At 44.6% G+C, this 11,965-nt stretch overlaps 1 protein-coding gene across 6 annotated transcripts in view; it reads left to right on the top strand.

Annotated features, from left to right (window-relative positions):
• The first annotated feature begins 914 nt into the window (after positions 1 to 914).
• FAM172A (family with sequence similarity 172 member A) overlaps positions 915 to 11,965 on the top strand; it is a 324,812-nt gene continuing 313,761 nt past the window's right edge. For 2 of the 6 annotated variants that reach the window (XM_053293932.1, XM_053293927.1), the window contains exons 1-2: positions 917 to 1,147; positions 9,784 to 9,907. In XM_053293932.1, the coding sequence (XP_053149907.1) occupies positions 9,802 to 9,907 (106 nt within the window). In that variant the 5' untranslated portion in view covers positions 917 to 1,147; positions 9,784 to 9,801. Of the gene's footprint in view, positions 1,148 to 7,646; positions 7,767 to 9,783; positions 9,993 to 11,965 lie in introns of those variants that run through there. The other 4 variants (XM_053293928.1, XM_053293933.1, XM_053293929.1 and 1 more) reach the window with 4 other exon arrangements.

The following is an 11,965-nucleotide window of genomic DNA, read 5'->3' as shown; positions in this document are numbered from 1 at the left end:
GCTTCTTCTATCCTCCACTGCAGAATTACTCTAACATTCTGTGAAATCTTCTTGGTGTGTGCACATGCATGTATTTATTTTCCTTTAAAATTTGAATTTTAGGATATGCACTCTCTTCTCCAGTGCTGGAACTTGCACCTTAATTTAAAAAGGGGAGGGGAGTGAGAGCCAGGTAATATTCTTCTGCTTAGCTATCACTTCTCCCATTATGTGGGAGCTTGATATGTCCCATATGTGTGGTTATTCAAAAGTCTGTCAGCTTTTTGAGAAGAGAAAAATTTCTGTTAATGTTATTCCAGGGAGCAAGAATACATAGCAATTAAAACAAGGGAGGCCGAAGTACGGAGAGACTTAACCTCCCTATAAGTCATCGACCCTGTTCAATGACGACCAATCCTGTAGTCGTTAAAGCCGCTCCTGGTTTTCCAGCAGCCCAATTCTGCATGTGTCTACTCGGAAGTCCCATTCAATTCAATAGGGCACACACTCTCAAAACCATATAAACAGGAACGAAATCGTGAAACTCAATTCTATAAATGTTTGATCGGGAGAAAATACCACTTTGTGCATTGGCTCTCTTCGAAGTAAGAGCACGTAGGCAGCAATCCCGTGTTCACTTCCTGGAGAGTAAGCTGCATTGAACAAAGGTGGACTTCCTTCCGAGTAAACCCGCCTAGGAAAGCGCTGAGAGGCCGGCGTTGTCCTTTCCCTCCCGATTCCCAATCCCTTCCTGACGCGCTGTTTGGGTAATCCTACCAGCTGGTTCTTCTCTCAACAACTAAGGGCAAGAGTGGCGCAGGCAGCGGCTTCAGCTGCTCCTACTGAGCACGCTCAGTCAGAGGAAGCTGGGGAATCCTTGCGCCGACGCCCACCTCCTTCGTCAGGAGAGGCCGCGGTTGCTCAGAGAGCACAAGCGGGAGGTGAAAGGCGAGCCTTCAGGGCCTTAGTGCGGCTGCGTGGCTGACGTCATCTCCCGGGCCCGGAAGTGGATCATGAAATCTACCGCGTCTTTGGGAAGGAAGGGGCGGGAGAGGGAGCGGGGGCGGGACCAGCCATAACAAAACATTGAGGCGAGAAGCCGCGGCACGTCTCCCGGTAACAAGCCCCTGCCCCGCCCCCTCTTCTCCACCGGGAAGGGAGGCAGCAGGTACGTGCAGCCGCTGCGCCGAGCCTTACGTGCGTCGGCGGCCGCCCCCTCCCCCTTGTGTGTGCGCCCCCCCCTCCACCGCCCGCCAGGAGATGGACGGGCGCAGCCACTGGCTCCCTGTTCTCTGCTTCATCTCAGGCGTGCGCGCGTGGGACTGTGTCTGTGTGCGAGCGAGCGAGAGCAGTGAGAGTCCTCGGCCCTCCTCTTGCTGCGCGGCCCTGAAGCAGGCTAGGAGGAAGGAGGGCGCGCGTGGAGATGGGCTTGCGCGGGCGCCCTCGCGGCCCCCCACCCTCGGCCTCCCGCTTTGGCAGGCGGGCAGCCCCAGCGTCGCTGCTGCGGGGAGCAGCTGCCCTCCCTGCGTTGCTGCTGGGCTGGCTCCGCCAGATGTCGCCGGGACCCCCCCCCCTCTTTTCAGCTGCTTGCCTCTGTCCGTGCCTCGCTCGCCTCCACGGGCGCCTCTGGGGCAGCGCTCATTCACGTGTTCGCCTGCCAGCGGTGCACCCAGATTGGCCCAAGAAGAGGCGGAAGGTGGAGGGCCTGGCCCTGCAGTGGCTTGTGGCTTTCCGCTCTTTCTCTCCTTAACGTCTGATAAGACTCATTGTTTTAATGCTCAGTCGAGCGGGAAGAACAAAATGCTTGTGGCCTGTCTGCAGGGTCGTGATTAAACTGATAACGGTCTCTCAAAGCCTGAGTTGTCACTGCTCTACTCCAGTAGCTGTGTTATCTGCACTTTCTGCATGAGAATTCCTCTTGCACTGACAGTGAATGCTGGCTCATCATCCAGTCCTCTGTTCCTGATTCAGCTTGCAGGATGTAGCAGGAGTGGCTCTTGTCTCCACCTGCACTTGTCAATTGACAGATGAAGGGCTGAGGGGAAAGTAGTTATTGCTTATGTAACCCAGAACTTTAGGTTCTGGAAAACAAAGGTAGGTCTGGACACATTAAAACTTGGTCTTAAGTTGGCCCTATCCAACCCCAGCACCTCATCCCTCCAGTGGCTGTTGCTGGTATCTGCCTTTTGTTTTTTGATTGTGAGCCCTTTTGGGGTCAGGGACCCCATCTTATTTATGTAGTATTTATTTTTCTATATAAACTGCTTTGAGAACTTTGGTTGAAGAGCAGTATATACATATTCGTAGTAGTAGTAGATGTTTCAGAGCTCATGATGTATTCATGGAAATAGTAGGGATGTGCACGAAAGGTTGTTCGGCACGGCAGGGGTGGGGCTTTAAGGGCGGGGGAGAGTGTACTCACCCCCCTCCGCCGCATTTCCCCCGCCGGCGCTCTCGGAATTAGAAGCCCCTCGGGACGGCAGCGTTCCTCCCTGCCGTCCCGTTGCCCCCGTCGGCCGGAAGTGGCCAGAAGTCCCGTTCGCGCGTGCGCCCGTCATGCGCGCGCGTGTACGCGCGAACGGGACTTCCGGCCACTTCCGGCCAACGGGGGCAACGGGACGGCAGGGAGGAACGCTGCCGTCCCGAGGGGCTTCTAATTCCGAGAGCGCCGGCGGGGGAAATGCAGCGGGGGGGTGAGTACACTCTCCCCCGCCCTTAAAGCCCTACCCCCGCCGGCGCCGAAACGCCGAATCGACCCCACCACCCGAAACGTTTCAGCGGCCTTTTCAGTGGCCGCCGAAATGTTTCGGGCTCAAGCCTAGGAAATAGGTGCTCCTCCATTTTCCCATCTACTTTTATCATCATAGGAACAAAGGAAGCTGCCATATCCGGAATTAGACTATCGGTCTATCTAGCTCAGTATTGGCTTCACAGACTGGCAGCTGCGTCTCCAAGGTTTCAGGCAGGAATCTCTCTCAATCCTATCTTGGAGATGCCAGGGAGGGAACTTGAAACCTAGATGCTCTTCCCAGCGTGGCTCCATCCCCTGATGGGAATATCTTACAATGCTTACACATCAGGTCTCCCATTCATATGCAACCAGGGTAGATTCTGCTTAGCTAAGGTGTCAAGTCATGCTTGCTACCACAAGACCAGCTCTTGTGAAACATGTTTGAGAAATGTATAAAATTGGATAATCATGCATAGTTTGCATAGCCAAGTTTCCTTCTTGGCATGAGTTGAATGAATCACAACATTATCTGGAGTTACCTAGAGGGTGTATGTGAGAATGCAAGTCTTCTTTCATTACTGTTCCTGGGGATTTAAATTGTCCCTCATCTTTCACTGACCTTGGTAATATGTCCACTGGTTAGATTTCCCCTTGAGAATAGCAGTGGCCTTTGTTGTGACTCCTCCTCTGCCATTGAGTAATAGGAGTCCGAAAGTTTTGCTTTTTAAAAACTTTCTGCCCTTTCCCTATGGTGCTTGTAATAGTGACTTCTTTGTCCCCTAGTGAATAACTGTAAATCTTTCTCCCTTAATGAAAAATAAATATTCTCTCGTTATTGTCACAAGCTAGTAATGATGAACTAGAGTCACTTCTACAGTAATTACCAGCATTTCTAGTTATTTACCAAAAGAATAATAATAATAATAATAAACTTCAGAAATTAATAACTTCAGAAGCGGGCCATATGCTGCCACTTCTGTAGTTCTCCATCGGAGTACAGTCATCCCTCGCCAATTGTGAGGGTTACGTTCTGGCAAAACCTTTGGTTTGGCAAAATTGTGGTTGGGGCGCAACAGAAATGAATGGGAATGAGGGGGTTAGGGGAACCATGGCCAGGAAAGGTAGTAAAAATATCTTTTAAAAGGTTGAAAATGTCCAGGAATTAGTTTCCCCCTGTAATGCTATCCTTTCTCCCTCCCTCTCCAGCCCTCTATCAGAAGCTGCACAAGGAGAGGAAACAGCAAGTGGGGAGGAACGTTGCTGCCGTGGCAGGGGAGAAACTCAGTGCAGTGTCGATGATCTTCCTTTCTCTCTCACCTCTGCTTCTGCTTGTTGGTGCTTCTTGGTGTGGGGGAACTGAAGCACCTCATTGGTGGGAAGAAACTCAGCACCTCGGTGGAGGGGGATCAGAAAGAGAAACATTGCTGGCATGAGGAAGGAAAGGAATATCAAGCAGGAAGGAATGTTGCTGCCTCTGCACATGGTGGGAAAGAGAAATGAGAGAGGAAGGAGAAAGCACTCTCTAGAGTGTAGGGTGGGGAGGACAAGCATCAGTGGCATGAGAAAGGAAAGCAGGCAAGCAGGGATGAGAGGAAGGAGAAATGCCTCCACCCCAGCTCCAAGGGGTGGGGTGGGGAAAAGAGAAACAGCAGCCGCAGGAGGAAAGTAAGCAAAGGAACAGAAAGTGAGAAACGTTGCTGGTTGCTGGCTCGGCACACACTGAGGGCTGGGTGGGGAGAAACCCAGTGGGAGAAACTCTTCCGCCTCCTCTGCTTGCGCGCGCTCTCTCTCTGCTCCGATCTCTCTCTTCTCCCCTTCTCTCTGTCTCTTATATACTCAAGTTGCTGTTAGGGATGTGCACGAACCGGTTCGGAGGCCATGTTAGAGGCCTCCAAACTGGTTCGGAACCGGACCGGTCCGGCACTGAGGGGGGGGTCTACCTTTAAGGGCGGGGGGGGTAGTACTTACCCCTCCCGCCACTCTTCCCCCTCCGGCGGTGCTTTTAAGAACCAAGTTTCAGGGGCGGCAGCGTTCCTCTCTGCCGCCCCTGCCCCCGTCATTACCCGGAAGTCTTGAGAATAGTAGTACTCATGCGTGCGGCGCATGCGTGCCTGTTGCTGCCGTGCACGCACGCCCTGCATACGTCACACGCAGCGTGCCTAATTGTACAATTTAATGTAGTGTTCCTGAATATGCCTGACTGCTGAGGAAATGGCGTAATATTGACTAAAACAATAAGGATTCTGAAATCAAGTGAACACTACAGCCAAGCAATTGGAGGCCCTGAAGGAAGGCAAGGCTGTGCACTGTTGGCAGGAAAGGATATAAGAGTGAAGATAGGGAGCTGATGAAAGAAATGGGATTAGAAGGAAAGAGTGATAAGGCCCAAGAAGTAGTAGGAAGAGTGGACGAAAAAGAGTAGGTGAGGCCTGCATAACATAAGGCCTGCGGGCCGGATAGGCCCACAGGGACTTCTTTGCTGGCCCCAGGCTGGCCCAAAGTATTGTGGTGCTTGAGGTGAGGTGCAAAATGCCACCTTGCCCCATGGACCTGGTGGGGTCAGCCCCCTCTCAAAACAGATTTTTGAAGGCGTTGAAAGTATATGGGGGACAAGGAAGCGGAAAGATTGCTAGAAGCCTCTTCTTCCCTCCTAACTAATATTTGCTTTCATTAATATTTTTAATAATTAATTTTAATGTAATCATCAATATGCTGAAAATTTACCTTGGCCCCTGCCTACCAAGTCATGGTTGGTTCCAGCCCACAAGGGTATTTGACTTGTGCACTCCTGATAGCTGAATCAAAGATTCAAGATTCGAGTTTCCCTTATTCCCTGGATTCCCAGCTTTCATTAAAAAACAAACAAAAACAAACTAAGAAAGGCAGAAGAATTGAGGTGGCATTGAGGATGCAGGAAAGCTGTGGGCTAACCAACAGGATTAGTAGGAGGCATGTATGGATGAGGTGTGGAAGCTGGGGAACCAGGCAAGATTACGCTGAGGCTGAATTTTATATTAATTTGAAATAAGCCATATATTTAGCTGTAGATCTCTAGTCTTTTACTTTCAGAACCTCTGCTTTTGTTTCTAGATCTCGCTCTTGGTGCATATTGGTTGTGTTAATGTAAGCCTTCTATGAAGAAAGATACTCTGGCTTTATATGTGTTTATGAAGTTAGGCCTTTGCTCCAGAGCTTTTTTCAATGTGAATTGGGTAGGTTTTGTTCTTAAGCTTGTTTCCATGGGCTCTTATAACCTGAAACAGCTGTGGGTCTACTCTGTGGCATGTATTAGATCTTCCTTATTTTATAAATTTGAGGAATGTAGGGATGTGTGAATCGATTTGATTCATTTCTGGTTGGTTTGAGTGATGTGACCATGAAACAAATCTGCCCATTCACCCCAGCCAGATTTGAGCTGGAATCAAATCTCCCCAGCTTCGAATCAAAGATTCAAGATTCGAGTTTCCCTTATTCCCTGGATTCCCAGCTTTCATTAAAAAACAAACAAAAACAAACAAACAAACTAAGCTCTAGCCATTGCAGAAGTGGAATTATGGAGCAAAATGTGCAGTGCAGTCACTGTTTTTGGAATGTTTATTCTCTTTGCTGTGTAATTAATCCCTATGAGGATTCATTACACACCAGAGTCTAAACACTTTAAAAATAGTGACCACACATCTTGCTCCATAACTCCACTTCTACAAGAGCTAGAGCTTAGTTTTTTTATAAGCAAGCAAGCTCGGGTCTGGGTTAGGGTTAGGGCTGCTTTGAATCCCCATTATTCCCTATGATGTAAATATACAAAATCACTAAAAACTAAGCAAAATAAGTAAAAATTAACTGAGTGTTCCACTGCCTTGAAATATGGGTGGTAGGTGGCACGCAAGGGACTCTACCCACCACCTCCCTTTGGTGTCCCTGGACCTTTAAAAGTGGATGGAATTGAAATTGAATTGAATCAAATCTGATCAGATTCGATCTCAAATCAAATCTGGCTAATTCAATTTGGCCACAAATTAAATAGCAAAAATTGATTCATGCACATCCCTAGAGGAATTTTCAGTACTAGAGTTTAGTCTAGCCTCAGTTACCAACTGATTCCAGCGTAGAAATTTGAAGGCCTGGTGGGGCGGTGGCAATTTGTGGGAGGAAATGTCCCCCCCCCCCAGGCCAGAGATGAGAAAATTGAAAAACAAAACTCTTGAAATGATGCATATGCTTTAAAAGTCGTGGTTTTAAAATACTTATCACTTCATACACATTGCTCTTTCAAAGTGCTGTCTAATAACTATGTAGTATGAAGATACGTTATGTAAGACAATGAAAAATATTGGGTAATTTCAATTCTAATCTTATAAAATACAGAATTTATATATAACTGTCAAATCCCAGATTTTGGCCTTTGTCTCCCACTGGATGCATTGCCCTCTTTACTAGAGGAACATACAGAGCTTGGCTCTCATTTACTTTTGAATTGTAGCCTGCTTACCTTTGGTCTGCATCTCTCTTTGATTTGGAGAGTGGTGGATACACCATCCTCTTGATTTTTCCTTTGTTCATCTTGGAGATATTCTCTTGCCTCAGAAGACTGACACACCATGTTTCACTTTCCGAGAGAGAAACAAGCAGCCTATGTACCCAGGGTTGATTTGATTTAAATCATGATTTTAATTACTTTACAGAAGGACTCAATTTTAATGATTTAAATCACTAGTCGGGAAGATTATATTTAATCATCATTTTCTAGTAAAAGCAGACCCTTGCTGTCTAATACAACCTTAATACATATTCAGAGATGCAGGTTTCATTTTTAGAAGGTAGGTGCACACTATATTAGGTACGCAGTTCTCATAATGCTGTTACATTTGGGAAACCAGGCCTTGCATTTCTTTGTTGCACGGTTTGCATTTCACTCACAAGCCTGTCTTATCCACAGGTACAGGAGCTTCATTAAAATATTCCAAAATAGGGTCTCTTTTACAGTCTGCTGCCATGATAGGTGTTTCCCTTCTACATTGGAGGATACATTCAGGAAACTTTCCTCAGGACTGCACGAGTATGTTCTGTTCACTTTTGGTTTTGCCTTCTATTCCCCTCCCTTGTTCCTTGCATTTATATTTATATTTATTGACCTTTTTTGTCGTTGTACTTTTAGAGAGGGAGTGGGCAAGGGAATGACTGTGTGTGTACGTCGGTGTTCCCTCTAACAGGGATTCCCAGATGTTGTTCACTACAGTTCTCAGTATCCCCAGCTACAGTGGCCTTTGACTGGAGATTCTGGGAGTTGTAGTCGACAACCTCTGGAAATCCCTGTTAGAGGGAACACTGGTGTGCGTGTGCTGTATGTACACCATCTGCAGAATAGGATTGATCAGGTGTGTTCTCTCTCATCCCAATATACAGGGGTTAAGCAGTGTTGGCTGTGTTCACCAGCCAGACAAAAATTTGTTGCTCATTGAGCTATATTGATACAAATTTCTTTTGCTCATCAGGCATCATTTTTTCACTCGTCACAGACAAATAGACTAGTGGATTTCCTGAGCCCTGCCAATATATTGTTAACATGTTCATATAATATAATTATAAGTTATGATGAATATTTATGATGATTTCATTGACCTAGGCTTTTTAATGAATTGTTTTAAAATTAAAATTGAGTATTTTTTTAAAAAATGTTAATTTTTATAAACTCTGTATTTTCCTTTGTGCTTGTGTGGTGAGAGCTAAAAGAAAGTCAGAGGGGATGTATGATGCAAGAGACTTGTGTGAAGTGAATCCTCTTGAGAAACCTGTCCAGATACCTCAGGTTGTAGCATCTTGATCTGTAGCACCGGATATAGTTGTAATTATTGTTCAGTATCCTTAATAAATGTAAAAGTAGAAATGGCTGTTTTATTTTTAGAGAAGGAAAATCTTACATGCTAATAAAGCTGTATAGTGCATGGTTCATTTTCTATCTTTGGAACTTTAAAATTTAAATATGATTAAAAATAAGTATTGTATACATGTTGTTTCCCCAAAATCTCATCTCGGTCCTCCAAAAAGTGGGGGGTGGGTGAGAGAGACTTCCTCCACCCCCATGGCTTCAAAGTTTTCAGAAATTTTATGTCTCTCCTCTATTATTAGGGAGTTCATCAACAGAATCTAGCAGACTTGCCTGTGTTGCTTGCTTTGTGATACAAGAGATTGTCTTTGCCATGGGCTGCTGGCCAAAATGCTGGAACTTGTGCCTGACCACTAGGAAAGACAGGGGTAGCGGTGGAGAGGGGCTTCTGGTTATTGACAACTGGTCAACAAGTCAGCTTAAAGCAGGACTTCAGAGCCAGGGTATCTGGTTTCAGGTGTCCAAAGTGTCTGGGTTGCCTTTCCTTATGGGCTCATTCAGTCATGGCCTGAGTCCAGTACTGCAAGAGGAAAAGCTTTATTGCCAGAGCTTCGCTATTCCAGCAAAACGTACTTGAAATCATTCCTGGCATTCAGGACACTGAGCAGTGCTTGATAACACAAATGTAGTGTGCAGCAGGTATAGTTACTTCAAAAGTACTACCAACATAATTCTAATAGGAAGACCTGGAGTCCTAAATCTCAGGTAGGTATCCTGGTTCTCTTGTTGATTCTGCTTCCAAGCAATGGACAATAATGATGCTCCTTTACCTTTTTTTCCCTTTTCTCTGAAGTGACAGCTAACAGCATTCCCAGCTGGTACTGATTACTAGCATTTTTTGTCCAGCATGGAGCAGGAAAGGACCCTGCATCATAATCATAGGGTCTTTTCTGTCTTATTCTAGACTTCTTTAAAAATGGTGAATAGCCAGCTGGTTGCCAGTAGCACTGTTGCAGCGGTTGTGGTGGTAGTTCTTTCTTTAAGAAAGGCAACCAGCACCACTCACCCAAAGAAAATTCCAGGTCACCAGTGGCATCTGGGCAAATGGTTAAGGATGAAATAGTTTTTTATATATATATATCACTAACTTTTAAAAGACTGTTGTTTAACTTTTATAATGTATTTTCAGGAAACACTTGAAATGGAACCAAACAGTGTGCAAATTTCCAACTTTGTTTTGCTTTTTCAGTTTATCCCTTCAAGATTGATGTATGTTCTGTCCATTACTTTACTCTGGCTGAGAATTTGGATAAACATGGCACAGCTCCAACAAGGAGGCCCAGATGAGAAAGAGAAGACTACAGCATTAAAGGGTACAAATTAATTTGGAACTTCTCCTCCATAGGCACTCCGTAGACTGTGTTCTGATGAACTATAATTTTGTGGTTAGTAAAACAGGTGAGCAAGTGCAAATGAATACAACCCACATTCTTGGCTGCTATCGGTTTCTTACTCCTATCCATAATTCAGGGCTGCTTGCTGTCTGCTGTGGAAAAGAAAACCTAAGTACACACAGTAGGAATGCTGCTACTTGTGCATAGATATGGGAAAGTTTGGAAAAATTGAGGTGGGGGTGGCACTTGGTTTGCTTTTCCTTAAATGGAAATAATGGAAACATTTAAAAGAAATGAAAACAAAAACTTCTTATAAAATTATCTTTCAGAATAGTGAGTTGAAATGCTTTTTAAAAGCAGTGTGTTAAAATAATATTGCTAAAACAAGTTCACGCTGCTGCAAATCTCTTGGCTCCAAAATTCAAAGGTAGTAATGTTGATGATGATTACATTGCTACTGTGTGTGACTGTTTAATAAAGCAACACTTAGGACTTGATGTTGGAAAAGTAGTTTCCTATAGAATTATACTGATTTTGAGCTTATTCAAGTATTTGCAAGGATATATTATATCCTAATTCTGCTCAGTAAATGAATATTATTCATGATAGCCATCTTTGTCTATGGCTTGTTGTCCTTTGGAAACTGCAGTATTTATGCAGCAGCACTCAAGGCTTCCCTCCTATGAGAGACAGGGCAGCTGAATCTTCTTCTTCCTGTGTCTGTGTGTCCAGTGCACTTTCTTCCCTCTCGCAGAACAGCCAAAAGGGACAGAAGGCTCTTGCACAGCTGGTGGGGCTATGCCTGCTTACCTGGCACCGTTTTCTTTCTTAACACAGGTGACTGGGGAATTGTCTATCTGAAAAGCTACAGCATACTTAACTTGCATAATTATGATTGCCTAATTCTTTCGCTTGGCAAAGAATGTGGGTATGTTTGACACAATATGTGTACAGTTGTAGTTAAGTGTATTGCAGTACTTAATATTTCGGCTTGTCACTGGAAAGCTAGAAAACACACTTTGTTTCTAGAAATACTTCAACAACACTATTATGCATAAATATGTTTCGTTGCTGTTTAAAAAAATGATTGACTCAAGTGAATTATTCAAATAGCTATTGATATTGATGTGCTTATCAAAACAGAAGAAAGGAATGGGTTTAAATGCCTTATGGCTAGGCTACTGCGTGTTGTTGAGACCTAATTAACTGGTTGACTTCTTAAGTAGCATTTATCAAGGCTGGTATATCCTAGGACAAGTTAGTTACACATGAGTTCTGGTGAAAAGATGTCTGGAGAGCTGGAGATAAAATCCCATTGCCAGTGTTTGCATTATTCATTATTATCCAAACATTAATCATAGTATCACCTTAAATGTAGGTATACTATCTACAAATCAGAATTCTATATGACGACAGTGGAGCTAGTGCTTCAACTGTAAAAGTTTGTTGAATTTGGCAAGTGTACAGTTGCTTTTAATTTTAAATCTATATGTATTTATTACAGTTAAAATGTCTAAGGAGATCGTAATTAAAGCTGGTAAAGTGTGCCGTCAAGTTGGTGTCAACTCTTGGTGACCACAGAGCCATGTGGTTTTCTTGGGTAGAATACAGGAGGGGTTTACCATTCATTGCCAAAGGAGATTGTAGAAGTCTATATTTTGGAGTTTTCTCCCTCTGCAGGTTAAACTTGGTTGTACTGTTTGGCTGAATTTACAAGGTCATTTTGAAAACCAAAATATTTTCGTTAAAAATAATTTTATTTTTTTAAAAATGTCAGGGTTGGCATAGATTTCTGCTGCATGTGCAGAAGGCACTATCACTCATGGGGAAGAGGGGGTTTAGCTGATTCTCCTCTCCTAGACTTCAGTCTTCCAAAAACTGGATTCAGAGGATCAGAGTGTTTGGGGAATATATTTGGTGACCTCCTTTTTGGTGAGCAAAAGTGCCTTCTGCTCATGAAGTAGGCTCTTTGGATCAAACCAAGTGGTCTCTTAAGCAACAATTATCTTGATATGCATTACAAAAAAAAGTGACATG

This window comes from Hemicordylus capensis, chromosome 2 (assembly GCF_027244095.1).
Source record: "Hemicordylus capensis ecotype Gifberg chromosome 2, rHemCap1.1.pri, whole genome shotgun sequence".
NCBI classification, from domain to species: Eukaryota; Metazoa; Chordata; class Lepidosauria; order Squamata; family Cordylidae; genus Hemicordylus; species Hemicordylus capensis.
This window is presented reverse-complemented; position numbering and strand designations above follow the sequence as displayed.